Source organism: Canis lupus, chromosome 9 (assembly GCF_048164855.1).
Source record: "Canis lupus baileyi chromosome 9, mCanLup2.hap1, whole genome shotgun sequence".
Classification (NCBI taxonomy): domain Eukaryota; kingdom Metazoa; phylum Chordata; class Mammalia; order Carnivora; family Canidae; genus Canis; species Canis lupus.
The window spans coordinates 54,598,706-54,624,416 of NC_132846.1; the positions used below are offsets into that span (position 1 = coordinate 54,598,706).

Below are 25,711 nucleotides of genomic sequence, written 5' to 3' on the forward strand. Positions count from 1 at the left end.
GCAAATTAAGGATTAAATGGCAGGCCTCTCAATCAAGTCCAAATCAGGGATGATAAAGATGCAAATTTTGACTTCACTCATTATATTCATTTAAATCAACCTGATTGGGATCCCTGGGTGGCGCAGCGGTTTGGCGCCGGCCTTTGGCCCAGGGCGCGATCCTGGAGACCCGGGATCGAATCCCACGTGGGGCTCCCGGTGCATGGAGCCTGCTTCTCCCTCTGCCTGTGTCTCTGCCTCTCACTCTCTCTGTGTGACTATCATAAATAAATAAAAATTTTAAAAATATATAAATAAATAAATAAATAAATAAATAAATAAATAAATAAAATCAACCTGATTGTAAATGGTTGATAGAAAAGTCACTGCCCAACAAAAAGACATTAAAGGCATTCAAATTGGCAAAGAAGTCAAACTCTCCCTCTTCACCGATGACATGATACTCTACATAGAAAACCCAAAGCCTCCACCCCAAGATTGCTAGAACTCATACAGCAATTTGGTAGCGTGGCAGGATACAAAATCAATGCCCAGAAATCAGTGGCATTTCTATACACTAACAAGGAGACTGAAGAAAGAGAAATTAAGGAGTCAATCCCATTTACAATTGCACCCAAAAGCATAAGATACCTAGGAATAAACCTCACCAAAGATGTAAAGGATCTATACCCTAAAAACTATAGAACACTTCTGAAAGAAATTGAGGAAGACACAAAGAGATGGAAAAATATTCCATGCTCATGGATTGGCAGAATTAATATTGTGAAAATGTCAATGTTACCCAGGGCAATGTACACGTTTAATGCAATCCCTATCTAAATACCATGGACTTTCTTCAGAGAGTTAGAACAAATTATTTTAAGATTTGTGTGGAATCAGAAAAGACCCCGAATAGCCAGGGGAATTTTAAAAAAGAAAACCATATCTGGGGGCATCACAATGCCAGACTTCAGATTGTACTACAAAGCTGTGGTCATCAAGACAGTGTGGTACTGGCACAAAAAACAGACACATAGATCAATGGAACACAATAGAGAACCCAGAAGTGGACCCTGAACTTTATGGTCAACTAATATTCGATAAAGGAGGAAAGACTATCCATTGGAAGAAAGACAGTCTCTTCAATAAATGGTGCTGGGAAAATTGGACCTCCACATGCAGAAGAATGAAGCTAGACCACTCTCTTTCATCATACACAAAGATAAACTCAAAATGGATGAAAGATCTAAATGTGAGACAAGATTCCATCAAAATCCTAGAGGAAAATACAGGCAACACCCTTTTTGAACTTGGCCACAGTAACTTCTTGCAAGATACATCCAGGAAGGCAAAAGAAACAAAAGCAAAAATGAACTATTGGGACTTCATCAAAATAAGAAGCTTTTGCACAACAAAGGATACAGTCAACAAAACTAAAAGACAACCTACAGAACGGGAGAAGATATTTGCAAATGACATATCAGATAAAGGGCTAGTTTCCAAGATCTATAAAGAACTTCTTAAACTCAACACCAAAGAAACAAACAATCCAATCATGAAATGGGCAAAAGACATGAACAGAAATCTCACAGAGGAAGACATAGACATGGCCAACATGCACATGAGAAAATGCTCCGCATCACTTGCCATCAGGGAAATACAAATCAAAACCACAATGAGATACCACCTCACACCAGTGAGAATGGGGAAAATTAACAAGGCAAGAAACCACAAATGTTGGAGAGGATGTGGAGGAAAGGGAACCCTCTTACACTGTTGGTGGGAATGTGAACTGGTGCAGCCACTCTGGAAAACTGTGTGGAGGTTCCTCCAAGAGTTAAAAATAGACCTGCCTACGACCCAGCAATTGCATTGCTGGGGATTTACCCCAAAGATTCAGATGCAATGAAACACCAGGACACCTGCACCCCGATGTTTCTAGCAGCAATGTCCACAATAGCCAAACTGTGGAAGGAGGCTCGGTGTCCATCGAAAGATGAATGGATAAAGAAGATGTGGTTTATGTATACAATGGAATATTACTCAGCCATTAGAAACGACAAATACCCACCATTTGCTTCAACGTGGATGGAACTGGAGGGTATTAGGCTGAGTGAAGTAAGTCAATCAGAGAAGGACAAACATTATATGTTCTCATTCATTTGGGGAATATAAATAATAGTGAAAGGGAATATAAGGGAAGGGAGACGGGGTGTGTGGGAAGTGTCGGAGGGGGAGACAGAACGTGAGGACTCCTAACTCTGGGAGGCGAACTGGGGGTGGTTGAGGGGGAAGAGGGCGGGGGGTGGGAGTGGGTGGGTGGCGGGCACTGAGGGGGGTGCTTGACAGGATGAGCACTGGGTGTTGTTCTGTATGTTGGTAAATTGAACACCAATAAAAAATAAATTTATTAAAAAAATAAAAATAAATAAAATTTGCAAAACAATGTATGAAGTGATGAATCACTAAATTCTACTCCTGAAACGAATTACACTGTGTTAACCAACTAGAATTTAAATAAAAATTTGGAAAAAAAAATAAATTAATTAAAACAAAAAAATAAATAAAAAGAAGAAAGAAGAAAGAAAGAAAGAAAGAAAGAAAGAAAGAAAGAAAGAAAGAAGAAAGAAAGAAAGAAAGAAAGAAAGAAAGAAAGAAAGAAAGAAAGAAAGAGAAAGAAAGAGAGAGAGAGAGAGAAAGAAAGAAAGAAAGAAAGAAAGAAAGAAAGAAAGAAAGAAAGAAAGAAAGAAGAAAAAGAAAAGTTACTGCCAATGGAACAGTGTTTGAAGATGGCTTCTGCACACTTAGGTTCCACTTTGGAAAATATAGACCACATGTACTCCTATACTTTTATTTTTTGCCCTGTCCTTTGCCACAGCTGTATGTATAACTGTCCTCCCCCCACCCCCACAACACCGCCCCGCCATCAATGCATAGTCATTTCACTTTTACATTTGAAACCTGTTTCTTAAAATCTGGCATAGTGTTTCATACATGGTAAAGGCCTCTGATATTTCAGTCAATTCTCTGTAAAAGTCAAAACCCTAGACTTAATGACTACAAGTGGTTCAATTAAAAGCATTTTATAAATAACAAATAGAAAATTTAAAATTTTACCTTTAATTTGACCATCTTATTACTTTCATTGTTGGTTTTTTTTTTTTTAAGATGACAGCAATCTCACAGGAAATTACTCATAATATCTTAGTATTTATTTAGAGTATCTGGTTTAAATTTGCCTCCAAATTAATACATGGTAGCTACAGTTTTATTTTCTTTATTCTACTCACACAATTTAAAATAGATGAAGCACCAAAGAAAGAGTAAATCCTGCCTAAAAATGACCTAAAGTATAAACACTAAAGTAAAGAAGTCAACAGCTCATTTGCTTCTATTTCTTTCTTGCTGTTCTGAAAAAATAAAATAAAATCAGTGAATTCTGTTACAATCAAAGAGTTCTTAGTAAAAAAAAAAACATACAGAACTGAGATTTTGCAAACTAGGAATACTTTATAGAATAGACAGCTGACAATCATACATATTTTTTCATATCATGAGAAATAGCAATCCTAAACAGATGGTCAAATTAGAACCAAAACACAAAATTAAACAACACTGATTCATTTTTTCCTGCCACAGATAAATTTTATGTGGCAATATCAGGTTTTAATTAGATTTTTCTAACAAAATCTCTGATGACTACTTTTCCAAAACTGGTGTCAAGCTAAAAAAATAAGAGAGTATATGGTAATCTGTTGAATATAATAACCTTAAATTTAAATTCGACACTGTGAGTTCAATGAAAAGATACAAATGTGAGTCATTTTACTGGCAGTAAATAAAGGGAAAAAACAAGAGGAATTTGTGCTCATATCCTGTTTCCACCACAAGCTATGCAATGTTGGGCAAGTCACTATGTTATATTCTCAACCTCAGTTTCCACCATCTGTAAAAATGGGCATCATAATCACTTTGCAAAAAAGAAATATAATTATCATTTTTCAAAGATCCATATCTTGTATGAGAAAACTATCTCCTAACTGTTTTTACCCAATATAATTGTTGTTTTAAAATATGTTGCTAGGTGTCACATAGGCTGCAAATAATCTGAAAAAAGTATTTCATGGGAAGGAAAAAAAAAAGCATTTCTCTGAATCCTGATCTACTCAACACTTAGGTTTCCATGAACTGCTATAGCCTTGGATGGCACATAATCTGTGGCCTTAATGTGTCTAATTGTGTCACCATGGTTTCTCTTCTCCTGAAGGAATAATAGAAAAACGGTCTTCTTGAGAGAATTCAGTACAGTGCATATATTTGCAAGAATTATATGAGATAACTAAGAATCACAGATAACCTATATTGTCTACATACTGGTTCTTACAGATTCTGGTACAACAGAAAAAAAACAGAATTGGTAAACCTGATTCCTATTTCCAGTTCTACCAATGACAGTGGGGAGCACTTGAGCAAATGAGTTAACTCTTTGGACTAGAACTGCCTCATTAATAAAAGAAGGTGGCAGAGGGTTAATATTATTGAAGGTTCTTTCATAGTTCAGAATTACACTGAGGCCAAATGTTTTGGGAAACACCACCTTTGCACAATATTCCAGTGTGATCTTGTAAACACTAAGACACTGCTTATTAAAAACAAAAACTAGCACATAGATTTTTTTTTTTTTTTTTTGTAGGGCAGAAAAACAGAAACTACTGAAGAATCTTCTAACATTACCATGGCTAGCTATAACCACAAGGTATGTGTACCCATGTGACAACATCTCCTGTAACGGGGGAAGTTCTACATATGGTTGTGATTATGGGTAGATTAAAGGAGAAAAGCAAAATGAGGAGAGTGGATACCTCTGTCTTTCTCTAGGTTAGGGTAGCAAGAAGCCTATTTGCAGAATTCTGCTTAGAATTAAATCAGTAACAAATACAAATGAAATTTTCAGGTATGGAAAGTACTGGGTCATGTAGGAGAGAAATTACTTGATCTATAATTTTAAAATAGAAAAGACACAGTAATGTAATCAACAAGAGAATGCCATATCCACCACACCAGATAGAATATTAGGTATCAAATAAACTTGATTTTGAAAAATGTTCAAGGACACAGGCAAATTTAGAACACAAAGCTGTGCATGGCAAATAATCTCATATGGGATCGGTGTATGTGTGTATAGAAAAGAAATCTGAAAAGAAATTCATCAAAACTTGAATGCAAGAAAGTTAGGTGGTAGGATCACAGATAGGTTTTTAAACCTTCCCTATAAAGTATCCTACATTTTCCAAATGAAAATCTGGTTTATCTATTTTATAATTCTTAATTCTCCCTTTTAAAGAACAAAATTATCTTAACATAATTTCAGAATTTATAAAAATGAATATAATCAATAAAATTATTCTCTCAATATCTGAAAATTAATGTCTTTATTATGTCTACATTAGACAAAGGAAAACAATCTCAGAACATTACTATCATTTTTTATACCATTTTTCTCATTGCTTATAAAGATACCTGCACAAAATATTACACATATTTTTTCACAAAACAGTCATACTTCTAAAACATAAGGTCCAAGAGAATAAACCTAGTATAAACAAAGTAATCTACAAAATCATATTCTCTTAATTTTAGACATCATATTTATGTCTAAAATATTAAGTAAACATGTTCAAAATTAAAAACAATGTTTAATACTTATACTACAAAATTACTTGGACAGCTCCACAAAGATGGACAGTATCATTAGTAAACGCATACCTACTTTAATACAACTTTTTAAAGTTGGATCAGAGACAGGTCTGTTTAAATAAAGCATTTAAAATCTTCACTATGAAATCTCTGATGTTGACTTGCCGAGAAAAAATGGTTTAATTAACACACTAACTCTTTTGATGATTCAGATTCCAGTGAAGCCAACAAAAATAATTTCCTTTTTTTTCCCCAGATTTTATTTATGTATTCATGAGAGACACAGAGAGAGAGGCAGAGACATAGGCAGAGCAAGAAGCAGGTTCCCTGTAGGGAGCCTAATGTGGGACTCGATCCCAGGACTCTGGGATCATGACTTGAGCCAAAGGCAGACGCTCAACCACTGAGCCACCCAGGTGACCGCTAAAAATATATTTCTGATAAAACAAACAGCATTGAGTTCCAGGTAAATGCCAGAAGAATAAAAAAAATTAATGTTAATAAGATCCTTTTAGAACAAAAGAAGAATCAAATATTTTCCTTTAAAATTCTAAGCAAAAGGAATATTAAATTTCAATGATATTACATACAGAGAGGAGAAGAGTTCTATCTAACATTTCATGAGAGCTTTTTTTCCCCCAGTAAGAAGTTCATAATAAAGTTTTCAACGCATATGTAAAAATTCTGTGGGTTGCACAATAGTTGTTCTCTTTGTCATGTAAAATTGAAAAATAACATTTGATGTTAAAGCAAAATCAGATGTTGGAAAAAATGTATTTTATTACCACATATCACCGCTGACTACACAAGGAAAATGTGCTTAAGTTAGTTATTCTGTACATATATACTAACAGCTATCTTCTACTGCTGATTCAGGCTGCTGCTGTTAATGACTTTATATGAACTTTGATGCAATTTTCATATTTTTAGTAATAATATGACAAGAAACAAAGAGCTAAAGTATGCAGTCAAAATAGTAGCAAGACATTTAGAAAAGAGGGGAAGTGTGTATTAGTGGCATAAGAGGGGCATACAAGAATAATGCTATGTTAACAAGAAAGGCTACCCTTTTGATTGCAGCAGAATCATATTTGAAACCCCTTCAATCCATAAGGCCTCATTTACCAAGTTCACTGTACCTCTTATATAGTAATCTCTGGACTACAAGTCATGGAGCTTTATTTTTTTTTTTTCACTGAAAATGTATTTTTGTCTTGTTTTCTTATTTTCCGCAGTCTTCCCTCCTACACACACAGAATAAATGTACATATATGCATAGGTTATACATATTTTTATCTACATACTACATATGTGTAAGCATGTATATGTGTATCTACAGATACCTCTTTATCAAAAATTTACTTACAAATTACCTACTGTAAAAAAAAAAAAAAATTTACCTACTGTGTATCTGGTTCTGTGCCTGATTTTGGAGATGGAAAAACTATCAGGATTTGGTTCCTGTACTCAAATAGAAGACATAATTATAAAACTCCCCACTTACTTAGTTTACTTAACACACATGCCTTCAATATCACTTGCTAATGAAAATGCCAACTCTTTTCACAAGGGAGCCTCCTTTGTGGGCCATCTGTCTCAAGTGACTCAACACAGTCTAGTTCTAAACTTCCAATCTGCAGAGTTCTGCAATAATTCTGATTCCCAGTTCCCTGGTCCTGCACTACCTAACTTTACTGGAAGACCACAGTCAGTCAATACTTGCTGATTGGGTGATTGCTTAGTGGTCGAACCACTAATCAGCATTTATCTGAAAGTATGACAATCACAAAATAATGCCATTTACTAACTGATAGATTATTAGATATGGGTTACTCTGCCAGGCACTTTATTCATTTTTTCACAATTAATTCTATAAAGAGGTATCATCATACGTTTTTAAAGATGATAAAAGTGAGGCTTTGAGTTTTAAGCAACTTGCTTAAAGCCATACAGTTGCTAGAAAATGATTTACGTTCAACGTTCTGACCACAGCCACTAATGCTATACCATCTCCCAGAGAGAAGAGCCCTGTTTATAGATGGCTGGACCCAAAAATTTTGATTCCTATGTAACCGTATACTAAGGCACAGGTCAACATAAACAGCTAAGTGAATTGAAAGTAAGTAATAATCATGTACACAAAAAAACAGATCTTAAAGGCAAACATATAAGCCATACATATTTACGTATGTGTGTTTAAGATAATTGCATCTTTGAGATTATACACCAGTTTAGACTCCAGAGACCTCTTTTCTCTGTATTAGCACACACTGTCAAGATTCGACTATACAGTTTTGTTTTGTTTTGTTTTTTCGACTATACAGTTTTAACAACTGAAAGTGATTTTGTTCTTCATGATCTGGCTAGGAACATTCAGTTGCAGACCTTTGTCTCACCTATATCCAACCCTCAGCACCCAGCATTAAGGCCTGCCACATACTGGATGCTTAATACATAGCAATGGAATACTATCATTAACTCTTGAAACTTTGTCCTAAGGTGAATGTCCCATCTATGTGAATATGTGATAACACATATTTATCTTGAACATCACAAATAGAATCAGTGAAGAAATGTTTTAAGCAGAACAAGGTAAACTTATATTCCAACATAAGAAATTTTCAGTATTTCTTAAATGAAAATACGTGAATATAAAACCTGTTACCACAATCTTCTGGCTAGAATTTTAATTACGGAAAAGTTGGAAAAATTAGCATTATCTCCACAGCAACTACACCCTGGCAACAGATAGAGTAAATACGTGTGAACTGGTCATACTCAAAAGAAAGCATGAGGGATCCCTGGGTGGCGCAGCAGTTTAGCGCCTGCCTTTGGCCCAGGGCGCGATCCTGGAAACCCAGGATCGAATCCCACATCGGGCTCCCGGTGCATGGAGCCTGCTTTTCCCTCTGCCTGTGTCTCTGCCTCTCTCTCTTCCTCTGTGTATGACTATCATAAATAAATAAAAATTTAAAAAAAAAAGCATGACATAAGAACTAAATTGCAGCGGTTGTCAAGATTGTAGGCCTAAAATTTAGCAACTTAATTTAGCACATTTAATCATAAACACAAAACTAACTTATATCTTATTTCCTTGATTTTACCAATTACTAGAAAGGTGTGTGTGTGTGTGTGTGTGTGTGTGTGTGTGTATATATATATATTCACTATATATATTCACTATATATATTCACACACACACACACACACACATATATATATATATATGTAGTGAATTTTGCAAAAAACATAAAGAAGAAAAGATCACTTAAGTGTTAAGAAAGTTTCTTCCTAGAGATTTATGAAGCATTTTATGATACCCCACCCAGTGGTGGCAGCTTCCTCATAGATGTTTTAGTACCCTTATCAAGTACAGGATTCATTTGACCTAGTCTATGCCACCTTATCCTACTATCAGTACTTCAGCGGTCTTTTGACATTTGACTTCTATCATACAATTGCAGATCCCTTTTGGAAGTTAGTGGAAGAAAAATATTCTGTCTTCTATTCCTACTTGACTTTTGCCACGAAAGTGGAGACTCAAAGTCCCTATATTCTACCCAATGCCTGATATATAGCACATACTCAAAATAGGAAAGCAGTAAGCCTGCTAGGGATGTCCCAAGGTTACCAACCTTCTTAAGCTTCAGTCTCTGCAACTGCAAAAATGAGCGTAAGTATCAATTTCATAAAATTACTATGAGCATTGAGAGCGTCTAGCACATAGTGAGTACTTAACTATTATGTGTTTTGAGTCTCAGTTTCCTCATTGGTTGAAAGGGATCAATAAAACCTAACCCAAAGAGTTGTGAGAACTGAATAAGCACACATATATAAATCAGTTGGCATAAATGGCTGACATATAGTAGGTTCTCAATAAACTGGAATTCCTTTGTTACTTTTCCCCTAAACTCCTATTTCAAGACCCAGAAGAAATTTAAAAATCAAATGTAGTAGAAGATTAATAGTTGGTTGAAAGAACAAAAATCCAGTATTCTAATAAACTATCATTTTTTTGTGTTGCCAATAAAACTTTCCTATGAAAGACTATAATGAGCATTTATTAATACATATAATACAGGCACCTCGGTGGCTCAGTCAGTTACACATCCAACTCTTGATTTCAGTTCAAGTCATGATCTCAGGGCAATGGGATGGAGCCCTACAATGGGCTCTATGATGAGCATGGAGCCTGCTTGAGGGTCTCTTCCTTTCCCTCTGCCCCTCACTACCCCCATTTGTGGGTGCACACTATCTCTCAAAAAAAAGGAATAAAATATATTTTAGAATACTAGAAAAATTTAAATAAGTCATTTTTAATATTAAAAATTCATTCATATTTTTACCTTTTCTTCTAGCTGGTCCTTCAAAGCCTGATATTTTAGCTTCAGTTTTCGGTTCTCATTTTCATTCTGGGTTAATTCCTCTGTCAGCCTGTCACACTGTGATTTCACCTTCTCTAGCTGACAACGATGGACTTTAGCTGTATTCTTATCTTCTATGCTTTCTGCCTGAGAAAAAGAGGAGAAAAGAAAAAGTCCACTGGCCATAGCCAAACTGTACACCAAACAAATTACACATTGTATCCGTGGGAAAAAACTTCAAGATTTTGCTCTAAGCATCTGTACATACATACACACAAAGGAAATGCTGCTTGCATTTACTCAATTACTCCTTGGTGCTCACCGAACATTTACTCAGTGAAAGGTACTGTACTAGGTGCTAAGATAGCAAATATGAAGAGTAAATGTGCCGGATACAACTATCAGTTAATTCTACAGCAATGAATGAGAAGGGCTTAACAAAGGCAGAGGCAGATACTATGCCAACCTAAAGCGGGCACCTCAACTCTGCTGAGAGGGAAAGGGGTTGTGAGAGAAGTGTTCCAAAAGGGAAATACTGTGACACAGCACTGACTGATCAGTTTCCTCCTCTATACAAGGAGCTTTACAACATTCCTGTTCATCAACCCATCTCCTGGGTCTTGTGAAAGAATTGGGTACTTCCAGTACAACAAAATTACTGATCCCACCCTGTGAGGCTGAAAGGATTATGAATTGTAGCAGCCAAGAAACTACAAGTAACTTAACATGAAAAGGAGCATACTGGTGATTATTTCAGTACCAACAGTGTAATAAAGTACCGGGTTTTTAAATTTCTTTTTGGAATATAACCAGAATCAACTTTGAGAAAAAATTAGGAATAATCTATTCTGTATATGGGATTCTATAAAGATTTGCCAGGTATGTGAATTTTAAAACTTTTTAAATAACAACTATGTAAACACTTACTATATGTCAGGCACTGATCTCAAACTTCTTGCATAGTTTTTCTTCATTGTGTCCTCACAACAACCCATCCAAGGGAGGTACTATTACTACTGCCCCCTTTTCTGAAGCTGAAGCCCAGAGACACTAATAACTTGGCCCAGGATATGCAACGAGTAACTGCAGAGCCAGAATTTGAACCCAGAAATTCCCTCTAATGTCCATGCTTTCAACTAGTCTGCCATGCTGCCTTTAGCAAAGTACATTTATCATTTTTAAAAACCAGCTGGGTACAATTTGGCAATGTTCACTAGTCACACCTACAAGTTACTAATAGCTTGTTACTAATAGCTTATAAGCAACTACCTATGATCTGTTTAAAATACATGTTTTAATTTCCAAAATATATGTTTTTTTTTCTTTTTACAAGTGTATTGTATATGTGTAATCAGGTATGTAGGAATTCAATCACTGGAATCAATTTCCTGAGAGGAAGTTTTGTCAGCTTTAGACAAAATCTGTATTACATTCACCTCACAAAATTCACCTAAGACTGGATGCAATTTTAAATTAACAAAAGAATTGATTTTTAATGAGGAATCCTGTTTTCACGACCCAAAAACAAAATTATAAAATAAAGTCTCTCATCAGGAAAATTGCTCAATTATGATTTTAAGTTCCAACAGAATGCTTTGCCTTTTCCTTACGGCTAATGAAACTCTTGGATATAGAAGTTTCCCCTAAGGCCAGTGGCAAACTGAAGCTGGTTCAGGGAGCCTTAAAGAACCAGCTGTGCCCATCTCTTCCCAACACTGTCCCTCTCCAGGGATGTCTTCTTTGATAGCCTGAAATCAAATGAGGTATTCACATAACACTAAAATAGACAAATGCTACAAATCAGGGTTTACCCCTCTAACCCCAGGGAACCTAGTTTAAACCTAGTTTAACCCTGGTTAAAAGTAAACTTAGTTTACTTTTTGTGGTTTTACTATTACGTTTACATTTCATTCTAAAGTTTACAAAGTGATGTTTTACTCACAAAAGCCCTGTGATAAAGATATTACTAGTCCCATGTTATTGATGAGGTACAAAAAGGTTAAATAACTTGACCAATATCATACAGCCAGCAAGAAGTGAAAGTATAGAGCTAAAATCCTTGGTCTTTTGATTCAAAAAAAAAAAAAAAAGTGGGGGAGCTCTACCAAATGATTTCTGTTGAAATCATAATGAGGTGATAACCCAATGTCCTTCAAATATTAATAAAGTACTTCATTAAAATATTTTACATTTAAATTTAAAAAGAGGCATAAGAAAAGTAGTTCTAGATGGGGAAAACATGTAATTCATGCAAAGAAAAAATATGGGTAATGCATTAGCATTAGTAATAATGGATTACACATTGAGGAAGAAAGTAAGACCCAGGAAAAGTAATAAAGATGAAGCCAAAAGACAAAGAAATAGAACATGTATAGAGCCACTTGTCCAAAGTCCTATTGTACATAATTCAGTACACTAAGTCATCTGTGATAACCATTATTATCAACTCCTTTTAATTAATATAAATAAGTAAAAAGTATAGAATTATGTTAATGAAATAGCATGAGGCAGGAGTTGTTCTTTATGGGCAACTCATTCAGTTTACAATGAAAGTGCTCACAATCTCTGGTTCTCTTTTTTAGCTCTTATGCAGCTTTTATACCATAGTAAAGGGTGGCTATAAACACTCCTCCTCTATCTCTGTCTTCCTAATTAAAAATGCCTAAAAATTTGAGAATATCGACAGAGTCCTTCTAAGTTATATATTATTTTCATACAGGTACTTTCTCAAAGCTTTATTGTCATCTCATTACATATGCATAGAAAGACTTCCTAAAGAAAGAATGGGGAAAACTACCCTGTCTCCTATTGAATACCATCCACTCTGTTTTGATCTAACACTCTCATACTTTCTCATGGATTTTCTCCACCCATCTATGACTATGACAAATGGAATGAACATGTTTTCAGTTCTTCTTTCATCCTGTCACATTTGATACTCTTGACTGTACCTTTCTTGAAATGCCCTGCCCAGGTTTCCAAGATACCATTCTTTTCTGGTTCCCTCCTGTCTCTCATATAGTCCTTTATTCTTCTTTGCTAGAACCTCTTTCTCAGTACTTTCTTAAACCCTGGGGTTATAGAGTTTCATCCTCTACTTTCTCCCTATATGGTCTCATTAAAATCTCAGGATTTCAACTACTACCAATGGGTTACTGGATTCCAAATATTCAACTTTAATCTTACTTTCTTCCTCAATGTGTAATCCATTATTACTAAAAACTATTCTGCTTAGACTTTCATGGTCAGGCTTCAGTTCCTTTCCACCTCAATGTGCTAAAAAAAACTGGATTTTCCACTCTTCTCTCCGAATCTGCACTTCTGACTGCATTATCTACCTTGACAAATAGCCTCATTAACCACCTTAGTCACCCAAGTCTATACTCAGTCATCCTCAATACTAATCCTTTTCACCTATAAGCAGTGTAGTTAAGAACACAGGCTCTGGACTACCTAGGTTCAAACCCTCGTCTCCACTACTTTTCAGATGTAAGACCTCGGGCAGTTAACTTTCCGCGTCTGTTTCCTCATTAATGAAAAGATACCATATGATCTGCAAGGATGATGTGAGGATTAAATGGTTAATGCATATAAAGTTCTTATAGTAATGACTGGCATGAGCTAAGTGCTGGGAAAAAATGTTTGCTAGTATTATTGTCACAGCCAATCAATCAACATATGACATATATTTTATTTTCTTTAAGATTAAGTCCTCTCCTATCTCTGATTCTATTTTTATGTCCTCATCAATTCTGACAGATTGTTATGCCATATTTCATCAATATTAAGACATATTTTTACACATTTTACCACTTCTGTCTTGGGATGTTGTCTTGCAGTTGACAGTATGTTTTCAGAAGGAAGTATTTTTTTTTCTTAGTAGCACATAATGATGCACCTTATAATTCATGGCATCTTAGGTTGAATGATATGTAGTAAGGCTTCTTAAGTATTCTCTCAGCCTCCATTCTGCTCTGCCCACTACAATTAATAACCCCAAATCCACTACTGCTGGTAGGCTATATGGAACTGGGAAGAACTCCTAAAATAGCTGAAAGCTTTCTACAAATGTCAGCTATTTCATTATAATTTCATCTTTCATCATAAGCATTTTTATGGCAGTTGTATTTCAAGGAATTTTGAAAAAAAGTTATAATTAACCTTTAAAGACTTACCTATTTACCTATGCAACAGATATCTACAATGTTCCAGAAACTGTTCTAGGCATTGGAGATATAGCTGTAAACAAGAAACTCAAAACCCAGTCCTCATGGAGTTTTCATTCTAGTACAGGGAGACTTAAAAATAAATAATATGGAATCTATGTCATATGATGATAAGTACTATAGAAAAAAACAAAAGCAGGAAGGAGGGACAGATTTATTACACTCCTGACGATCATGTATAAAATAATTCCCCTGCATGGGGATAATGCTAATACCATTAGAACCTAGAAACATTTCTCCAAATGCAAGATTCTCAATTATGCATTTACCCAGGCCAACTTTGATTTGGAAAAGGAGGAGTAAATCTCAAAAGCATTGGGTTTACACAGCTCATAAGCTGATCCACTTTAGTTACCATACTAATAAGGACTGTAGTTATAACTCCTATGGCCTTGACAAGTCTTTGCCTTTTATATTTTAAGAGGTCACAAATGTTGAATGAGGGCACGTTTCGGGTCCATGACTTACTGCCACCTCTGCCTTTCCTGAACTCCCAAAATAGCTAAACGTTCTTTTTAAAGGGCTTCAGTGCTCTGAAATAGGCGCTCCCAGGTGGCTGCTATAACTCATTTCAACCTGGCTGAACAGGCATGAATAAGCCTCTTTAGTGTTAGTTTTATCTTTCCTTCAGTGCTTAGGAATACAGAATGATCCCTACAAGTTTATGCTTTATTAACTTCATGAGCCACCAGGAAAAAATCCTTCAGTATCATCAGGATAATTCAGCGCAGGTACCTTCAGCGTCCTAATATGATTCTCAGCCTCACTCTTTTCTTTCTTGAAGTGCTTCATCAGCTCCTGGATGTTCTGTTCATGTTTAGTTTTCACACTCTGCAGTGATGATGTGAGATCTTCCAGCTCCCTCTGGTGAACGTCTCGTTCCAGCTTTAACTGCGTAATGATTGTAGCTGTTTCTTCCTCTCTGGATTTCGCCTGTGTCTTGAGGTCAGCAAGGTTCTTAAGTACCTCCTTCCTGGCTCTCTGTTCCTCAGCCAATTTATTAGCGAGATCCGCCCGGATGGCACTCAGGTTCTTGACAGCCTCTTGCATCTCAAGAAGTTGAGCTTTGTCCCTGGCCTGGCTTTTCTTTAGCTCAGTGATTTCTTCTTCTAGGTGAGCTTTCTCCACTTTCATCTGGCTTTGAATCTTTCTCTGCTGCTTCAATTCACTTTCTAGCCTATGGATAGTGTCCAGGGAATCCTTGACTTCTAGTTCAAGGACAGTTTGACGAGACTCAATGTCACTTAGTTTCTGCTCCTTACAGTGAAGCTCCTCCTCTTGAAGGGCACGCTTGGTTAAGACATCGTTCAATTCCTTTCGAAGATTATCTATCTGTTGTAATGCTGTATAAAGCTGGCTTTTCAATTCGTCCTTTTCTTTTAGAATCTATCAGGTTAAAAAAAAAATCACTGTAAAATTCGTCATAGAAACATCACCAACATCTATCAATCCTGGATTATAAATAATTATTTAAATGTTGGATAAAATTTAGCAAAAGAATGAGGAAAGAAAAAGACTACTATAATTTACCACAGGTTGCAATAATACAATGTTACTTAAAGTAACAGTTCTTTACATTTCAATTGCACACTTTTAAAAAGGAGAAACCTCAAAATAGATAAGGAAGATAATATAGGGAAGCATGCAGATATAATCTAAGAAAGATTATGATACAATCAATCCTTATTAATAAATAAAGTCAGTAGGGGCAGGAAATACACCAGTATGTAACTGGGAGTCTCAAAGCCCCAAAAAGATAGAAATAATATTAAGATTAGGAGAAGTTGGGGAGGGATGCAAAGAGCAAAGTCAAGGGACCAGATGTCCATCCCCCTCTGCCAGCCTCTATGTAGGGTGAGGGTTGACACTGCAGGATGAATGGGGCCAAGATATCTCTCTCATCTCATCACCTACCAATGTAATAGAAAAGCCAGCAGCTAAGGAAGCTAGAATTATTCCCCCTCTCCCTAACACTGGCACCAAGAACAGTCTCCATCTCTGCTTATAGATGCCTGCCATGGCTTGAACCCAGAAAAAAGAAAAGTAAGATTCTCACTTCAGAATGAGAAATAATGAATAAAAATGCAAATACTTACAAGGCAGTTTTAAAGTTTGTATTTTATACTTTAGTATGAAACAATTCAAGATAAACTACAATGAGTCAATCACTCCAAAGAAACAGATTCCTCAAAGCCCTGTCAGTTTCAGCATGGAAAAACAGCATGAAGCTAGCATGAGAAATAATAAAAGGAGGTGGTAAAGTAATTGAGCTCTGACCAGAGAAAACTGAATGTGATTCTCAGTCCAGTCATAAGTCATCCCAGAGCCTCAAGGAATTTATTTATCTTTATAAAGGTAATAATAGCACCTATATTATAGGGTTGTGATGAAGACTAGTGGGAAAAAGAAAAAAAAAAAAATGGGCAAAGGATTCAAGTTCAAGGAGAAGCCAGGATCCCAGGGAGGTATTCATGCAAGACAGTAATCAGATCTGTGAAGAACAGGTATAACTGATAAAGCAATGTACCTCGACTAAAAATACCCAGGACCATAGAGGAAAGACTTTACTTTGAAAGGCAGGAAAAAATGGCTAGAAATACAGGGAATTCTAAGGGTAGATGGTTTTTTGTTTTTCCTATTGCAGTGTACCCAATTCCAACAAACTTAATGGCTTAAAACAATACCATTTATTATTTCCCTGTTTCCACAGATCCCAAGTCCAGGAAAGGTATTGTGCTTTCTCAGGCTTTCCTAAGGTGTTTCCAGGGCTTCCTAAGGCTAAAATCAAGGTATCAGCTGGCCTGGATTCTTGGAGGCACTGGGGGAGAATCCACTTCCAAGTTCATCCATGTTGTTGGCAAAATTTAGTTCCATGCCCTTAACACTCTGGTCCCTATTTCCTTACTAGCTTTGAGCGAGGGGTTGCTCTGAGCTTCTGAGCCACCCACACTCCTTGGCTCATGGACTCCTCAGACTCTGAACCCAGTAACACCACAATGAATCTTTCTTGTGTTTTGAATCCTCCAACTTCCCCTTCTCTAAATAGCCAGAAAATTTTCTATGTTTTTAATGACCCCTCTGATTAGATTAGGCCCATCAGACAATCTCCTTATCTTAAGGTCAACTCTGCCATATAACATAACCATGAGTGATATATCATCATGTTCACAGGCTCCAGGAATTAGGATGAGTCATCTCTGGGAGGTCACTCTACTTACCATACCAGAGAAGACAGAAACTGACAGAATCAAGTCTTGGCTGTATGGATAATGCAAGAGGGGCCTGACAATGAGGAGAGGTGGCTTCAAGACAATGATTAATGTTGGAAACAGATAATATAGGCCCCTGGCCAGCAGTTAAGAGACTTCCATGCAGCCCTGTAGATAATTCAAGATGCTCTAGCAAATAAAACATCTTTGGTTGCAAAATAATATGCTCCTAAAGTTGGTTTAAACAGCAAAGATATTTATTTTTCTCACATAACAGGAACACCAAAGATGGAGCTCTTCAAGAAGAGTCTGTCAAAATCCAGGCACTGCTACTCTACAATTCTCTAGGTTTGCCCTCTGTTTCAGTATTCCAAGAATCACATCAATTTATGACAAAGGTGGCAGCTTTAGAGTGGACAGCTACAGACTACGTTAGTCAAGTTTGTAATTTCTTTGGCAATACAGATACTAAAAACTAAGTAAGTTCTATTTGCTTTTTGTTAATTGCTTGGCTAGTAGCCACAGCCCAAGATTTTGTCTAGACATTGTCTCTGAGTCTGAAAATGACAGTGTCTTAACTGCCACTTCAACATCCTGGACACTCCCAAGGACTCTCAGTTGTATAGGCTTTATCTTGAGGAAACTCAAACTTAGATCCCCTTTATCTGGCCAGGAATACTTAAGCAGAAGCACTTGAAGGGGTCTGAGAAATCAGGCTTGTTTTTCATCTCATTTTTATTTCTGCTAAGTTTCCTACTTCCCTCTCTTGCTTGGACTAACTGCAGCAGGGATACATCATTTGACTATTCCAATGCTAAAAAAACTCCAAATTACCAGACTCTGTATATTTGGATTGTAGATTGCAGATTTTCAGTCTCCCCCCACCCTCCAAATCTTGCTCTCTGCTTTTATTATTTATACTTGTCTTTCTCTCGGGGACTTTTCTGAAGGCTGTAGTAAGTTCATAACACATGCCAACATCATGAAGTTTTCATATCAGTCACTTAATAAGCATCACTGCCCCAGGTAGGATTTCTGATGGTTCAACTAAATACTATCAATAGCACAGTTTGCCAGCTTTTCCTTAGAAAGATATGACCCTCCTCCTATCCCCACTTCATTTCTCCGCTTAGTCAATCCTCCATTTTAGGCTCTTACTTAAGCTCCTTACTCCTAGAACTGGTGTTTCATAATGGCTTGAATATCTTCTGATGAGAGTAAAAGAAAACTCCAATTCAAAGTAATTTAAACTACAAGGTAACTTAATCTCACTCCAGGAAGAACCGTTCCAGACAGGGTATCAAAGCTCTAGGTCCATCTCTCCGCATTTCTCTTGGCAGTACCTTCTTGTGTGTGAGACTTGATTCTCAAGACCATAACAAGACTGCCAACTTCAGCCACTGCAAACATCACAGCTGAGTACAACAAAACCAGAGAAGTAAAAAAACTCTCTTGTGTATCTTCTTCAGGAGTAAGTAAATGTTTATCAAAAGCTCTCCCAACAGACTTCATAACTCATTCTTCATTAATCAGAACAGAGTCAGGTGCTTGATAACTGGCCTATATTAATTTTTGAACAGGATGGAATGGGTTGGGGCCAGGGGTAGATGGGGAAAATCAAGACCACTATAGAAGCCAAATGATGTTTCTATATAAGTTTTGCTGGTACTATTCAGGAGCAGAAATGGGAAAAATAAGAGTTTGGTTGATTACAGATTGAAAATCAGTAAGATGTGTGAGATGGAAGAAAAAAATCAAAGATGCTGGTGAGCATGTTATCAGAGTAGCTTTTCACAAAGTCCAAGCTGACAGGAAAAAACGGATTCCAGGAAATGGCTGGTCAACCAGAGGAATGTGGAAAGATCAAAATCAGATGGTAATTGTTAAAAAAGGAAAAGGAAATAAAAGAAATGTGTAAGTTCAGAGAATGAAATTTTGAAACTAAAGATTTGAACATAGAGAAATAATAGATGAGGACAAATTTTAGCCACAGAAATTAGCTGCTGAGTGACTTGAAGGTCACAGTAAAATGGGAAATTAGTGAAGTTTAAGGATGTGGAGTTCAATGCTGACTTGAACTATATGTAATCACCAAAGATGATGACAAGAATTATAGGTAATGAAACAGGTTGAGGGGAAGCCAGATACAATAATCCTTGAGAAATGTGGAGGCATAATGTAAAAGTATGTAGCAGTCAGGAACAATGAGAAGAGAACATTCTAACCAAGCAAACCTAGCAAACCTAGTTTCCAAAGAAGAAAAGCTGAGAGAAGATTATGAAGGGGGCATTGAAAATGGCTGTGTGAAGCCAGAAGAACAATACTGTCTAAAACCATAAGAACAGGAACCAACTCTCCAAAAGCCTAACCACAAAGTACACTTAGGTTTTTATTTTGTTTTAAATTAACTAAGAGGTAGACAGAAATTTTAAAAAGAAAAAAAATCGAGTATTTTTCTGCATGCGAGGGTACATGCAAACAAAATGCTGGATTATTCTAATATATCAGTACTTTAGCCTTTCTAAAATTGCATATCATAGAACCTTACATACATTTAAAATGTACTTCAGCACTGATCCTTCTTATTTTACAATCTTTAAATCAAAAAAAAAATTCAGCTTTTAAAAGACAGTATATATTACATATACTCTTCTCTTCCTCAGCATGAAGGAAAATATGGCAATTTAAGATTCTTGAAGTCAAATGTTATCAAGCGAAAGCTCAATACAGAGGCAAACCAATTATTCTGCTAACTCAGCAAGAAAAACAAGCAACCTAAGCAGCATTCCCATTATCCATATTAAAATATATATATTGGGCAGCCCTGGGTGGCTCAGCGGTTTAGCGCTGCCTTCAGCCCTGGGCGTGATCCTGGAGACCCGGGATCGAGTCCCGTGTCGGGCTCCCTGCGTGGAGCCTGCTTCTCCCTCTGCCTGTGTCTCTGCCTCTCTCTCTCTCTCTCTCTCTCTATGAATAAATAAAATCTTTAAAAAAAATAAAATATATATCTATGAATTTGGAGATATTCAGAAAAGCATACGTTGTGATAGGATTCAAGTTCAAAATTTTTTCCTTTATCATTTGCAAAGCAGGTATCAGAATCAATAACTTCAAACAGCACTTTAAAAGACAAAGACAAAAATAGAAAAAAAAGAAAAAATAAAGACAAAAATATAATTGATGATTAGATTTTTTATCTACATACTCCTAATGACCATCATATCATGATTCCCTGATGTAAACATCCATGCCATTTTCTTTCAAGGAAAGTATACAATCTGATATTTCTGTTTTTTTTTCTGCAATGGTATGCTATTTGTTTGATATTCTATATCATTTGATAACAAAGTAGTTTTGTAATAAAATATATATCTAATAATCTCACCAAACTTCCAAAAATGTAGAAAAATAGGAAAAATAAATAAATCAGAGCAACTTTTAAGAGAATAAAACTCTTCAGCCTTCTGCTACATTTTTAAGTGGCAAATCTTAAAGCAGAAAATAAATTATGCTGGAAAAAGAGAAATGGAAGTAGTCATTGAAGTACTTAGAAAACACAAAAACCATATCGTTTCAGTATAGAAAATGGCTCAACAAGGCTACTTACTAAACAATTTTCTCTGTATGACATAATGGGTTTTAATTGTAATTACATATTTTTTAATATATACTTCCAAATATACCCTAGAGTCATTGTTTGAAAATAATTAGTCCAAAAAAATGAAAAACAAAAACAAAAACAAAACAAAAAAGGAGTTGACTGTATTCCTAATGCCTTAGGGAGGCTTTGTGATTTTTTTAAGAATTAAATACTCCTTAGAGATATTATTCAGTAAGACATAAATATATGGATGGTTTTTTTCCGAAATTATTTACAACGTATTTCCACATCACAGATGTACTGGACACTTGCATGTGCAGTGAAATAGCTGTTACCCTTCTTCCTTGATTAACCGCTACTCTAACTGCAACAAGCTGCATTCATTTTTAAGGCTTTTAAAGTGGAAATTACAATGCCTGCTGTGATAATTGTGATACTACCCTAACTGTGGCAATCACTTTAAAACTACTTCTTTGCTTATCATTAGCAATGCTAAGTGATAAAAATAATTACATCAGAAGCATTCTGGGAAATAATTGTTTAACAGTTTTGAATATTGTGAAAAAACTCCATCTAGAAAACTCCGCACCGTGGATTAGGAAACAGTCTGATGACATGGTCCCTTCTAAATTTCCTCTAATTAAGTAAAATCCACAGATGATTTTCAATCACTCTCACCCCCCTTCTTTCTAGCTACCTCCCCTACAGTCATGCTCACTGAACCAGTGGCCAGACCAGGCTGACAACAGAATAATCAAGGTAGAGCAATTTGCTGGGATCAGATCAGTTCAGATTCAAGTCTGAAAGCTTTACAACTCCTGTACCTCAGGGCAACGAGTCACCCAGTATGTGTCAGATGTGTTAAACTGCAAAGCACTCCACAATGAGTGCAAGGTGATCATTTATTCAATCTTCCATATATCCATGAAATTCATATGTAAATGGGAAAGCATCTTTTCCATGACAGCTCATCTGAAATAAGCATCTGTCACTCTTAAACAATTGATTTTATAAATATAATTGCCCTACATCTTGTCTTCTTTGGAAAGAAAGTCAAGTTATCCAAGTAATTATTCTTCTGGATGTTCAGAATTCTTGACAAGTGACAAATGACAAAGCAGAAATGATACACTAAGACTAAACATGGATAAAAATCAACCTTGACTTTTCTGCTTATTATCTTATAAGCGTCTAAGTTTAATTCAACCCAAAGATACAGTTGAGAATCAACACAGGAGCATAAAATCCATTTAAAGTAACTGATTATACAAGAGAAAAGATGATGTGAAATGCATACGTAGATCAGTAAAACGCTTCTTGTTGCGATCAAAAAGGCATAAAAAGAGGAGTCTTAAAGAGCCTTGTGACCCGGTAATACTGCTCAGTCAGTGAGATTGTGAACATCACTCATGTAACTAAACCCATTATAGTTGCTGCCAGAAAATGGTCCAGTAATAACTACCACATTTTTAAATGCTCCTTTTCCAACCAATACTTAAGTTGAAATATACTAAAAAAAATGAGATTTTTAAGATACATGCACTGGGGGAAAAGTCAGGTGATATTAGAGAAGGCTTCGTGATTTTTTTTTTCCTTTTTTTTTTTTAATTTTTTTCCATTTGAACATTAAAGAACAATTTCAACTTAGGAAACTAAAAGCTAAACTGAGGGACAGGGTGAATCTCTTTTAAGGGCCAACTCTAAAACCTCACAGAATGTTAAACTATTAAAAAAAAACTTAAAAGATAAAAAACTAAGTTACTTTTACCTTGAAATAGCCAAGATAGAAAGACTCTTCTATCAAGGACATCATGATAGGTTACATGCACAGCTTGGCACTCAAGTGTTTATTCAAAGGAAGAATGAATGAATGGTTGGTCACAGCAAAAATCATTCCTTAGGAATTTGCCTTTTTATACCTGATTATTCTTGTCTGTCAGTTGATCAAGAGTTTCAGATTGTTTCTCCAATGCTCGCTCTAACTTCTTATGCTTAAGCTTCCACTGCCTGATGGACTCCTGAGCTTTCAGTTTCAGCCCTTCTCTCTTCTTCTCTGCCTCCTGTCTCAGAGCCTCTGACTGTTGGAACTCTAGAAGGTACTGCTCGGCCTGCTTGGTTGCATCCTCAGCATGGTGAGTCAGCTCTGAGATCTGAAGGTCAGCACGCTTATGTTTGGCCTCACAAGTCTCAAAGTGATTCTGGATCTCTTTAAGTTGATCCAACATCTGTAGTTGTTGCTTTTCCTTCTGTTCCAATTGCTGTGTTAAATTCTGGGAATAAAGCATGAGAAATATTAGGAACACGTTCTTGTCAAAACTGGATGCCTAACATAGTGTCAAACAAGAATCTCTAATGTCACCAAAATGGGAATCATCTGCACCAAATTCCCTTACTGGTCAGTCTAGAAAATGAGTCTCTTTCTGGGTATTTTATAAGCACATTAGCTGGTAATAATTTTTTATAGAATAGTTTCTCATTTTTAGGCTACTTCACTTTCCAAAAAGGGAAAATATGTATTTTCCAATTGACTGTCACCAAAATAGAAGGCCTTTTGATGAGAAAAACAATATGCATTACTTTAGTAAAAATGTAGTGCTTTGTCCAACTGAAAAAAAAGTCAATGCTTTTAAAAGTGTCAGGTTATCACAGTAGTGATACGTGATATTTCACTTTCTGGCAGCACATAAAACTTTGTGACAATAAAATAAAAATATCTAATAAAAATGCACACTGAGGGATCTCTGGGTGGCGCAGCGGTTTAGCACCTGCCTTTGACCCAGGGCGCGATCCTGGAGTATATTCGATCCCGGGATCGAATCCCACGTCGGGCTCCCGGTGCATGGAGCCTGCTTCTCCCTCTGCCTATGTCTCTGTCTCTGTCTCTGTCTCTCTCTCTCTCTCTGTGTGACTATCATAAATAAATAAAAATTAAAAAAAAAATGCACATTGATGATGGAAACATTAGTATAGATAATATTATATTTGAAAGTCCATTTAAAAGACTCAGCACGTGATGTGATGAGCACTGGGTGTTACACACAACTGATGAATTACTGAACACTGCATCTGAAACTAATGATGTACTATACATCGGCTAATTGATTTTAAATTTTTTTTAAAAGACTCTCAATAAAGAGTTTATAGATAGGTTATTTCCAGCTAAATCTAATGTTACAAGTTGATGAATTTAGCTCAAGCTTATATGAATCAGTGTAGGATAGATTTTTAAACAAACTTCAATTTATTTGGAATATAGTATAATTAAGAAAATCAAACTTGAACACTTAAAATCTAGTTTCCCAGAATGAGTCAACAATACATTTGGAAATTGCACTAAATCATCATGATTCATACTTACTTTAATTTGAGAAGAACTGGTAAAGATCTAATTTTAACTTCAAAAATGAGGACACTGCTTTTAGATAACATTTCATATGAATAAAAGAATGATGGGATCATTAACATTAAGCCACCATTGTAGAGCTTTGGAAGGGAGTAACAAATTCAGAAATAATGGATTCCATAAGCTGCCCTTCCTAAGCCTTACTTTCCAAATACTTGAGGGGCAAAGGTAACATGAAGAGGCCATGTCAGGACACTGAGATGATACTGGAGCTGGACAAACAATAAATATCATCTATATTGTAAGGCTCTTGCAAATGAAAACTGAAAACATTTACCGACTTCTGCTGACCCTCACAGCAGAAAGCCCAGTTCCAAGTTCCATTATCCCTGCATCATAACTCAAAAGTAAATACACTTTCTTTCATGATCATGGTTTGACATTGTGGCAAAAAAAAAAATATATATATATATAAATAATAATAATAATTAATAATAATAATAATGCCTTGAAAACAAGATTTTCAGAGCAACAGGTTTGCATTTGCTCAGTTTGCTAAATTCAATGCAGCCTGGAAGAGATGAGTCACTCCTTTATCTACCCAAACAAAACAGTAAATTGAGAACTGTGCACTTGTTTGTATGGAAAATTCTAAAATGAAATCAGAAAACCATAGCCGTAGTGGTTTACCAGTTTGCCCTTATCAAAGTTTTACCACAAAACTAGAAATCAGCTTTATTAGCTAGTAGTATTCATGTGATTTCTCTATCAGCAGAGAGATACCAATATTTTTTTTCTCAACAAACACTTGGAGAGTGGGTACCCTTCTTATGTGTTAGATACATAGCTTACAGAACAGTTAACGGGGCCCAGCTTTGAACCAAAAAAGTAAATAACATGTATTGGGGAGATATTCATGATACCAGCTAGATTACAACAGCAGATAATGCTAGATGCTAAAACGATGGACAGTTACCTGAAGGGGCCTGTATTCTACAGTGCAGCTGGGGAAGATCTCTCTTGGGAGGTGACATATGAGCTGAGATCTAAATGAGAAGGAGCTAGCAATAATAATTATTATTACTACTGAGGTTTATTGAGCACTTGAGTTGTGCAAAGGATTGAGCAAATGCTTTATAGGAATGACCTCATTCGATCCCAATATTACTATCTTGATTTTAGTGATGTGTAACCAACTCTCGGAACTTGCCCAAGATCACATATCTAATATGTGAGGGAATGGGATTCAGACCCAGACTGTCTGGCTTCAGAGCCCATGTTTTCAACTTTTT

General features: G+C 36.0%; 1 protein-coding gene across 23 annotated transcripts in view; it reads right to left on the reverse strand.

Annotated features, from left to right (window-relative positions):
- The window catches only part of CEP128 (centrosomal protein 128), a 394,114-nt gene that overhangs the window by 239,264 nt on the left and 129,139 nt on the right, over window positions 1–25,711 (reverse strand). For all 23 annotated transcript variants that reach the window (XR_012036993.1, XR_012036992.1, XR_012036994.1 and 20 more), the window contains 3 exons: window positions 22,996–23,346; window positions 15,002–15,652; window positions 10,023–10,187 (listed from right to left, as the gene is read on the reverse strand). Coding sequence is in view for 19 of the 23 variants with exons in the window: in XM_072839553.1 (XP_072695654.1) it covers window positions 10,023–10,187; window positions 15,002–15,652; window positions 22,996–23,346 (1,167 nt within the window). In the remaining 4 variants the exon portion in view is untranslated. The remainder of the gene's footprint in view (window positions 1–10,022; window positions 10,188–15,001; window positions 15,653–22,995; window positions 23,347–25,711) is intronic.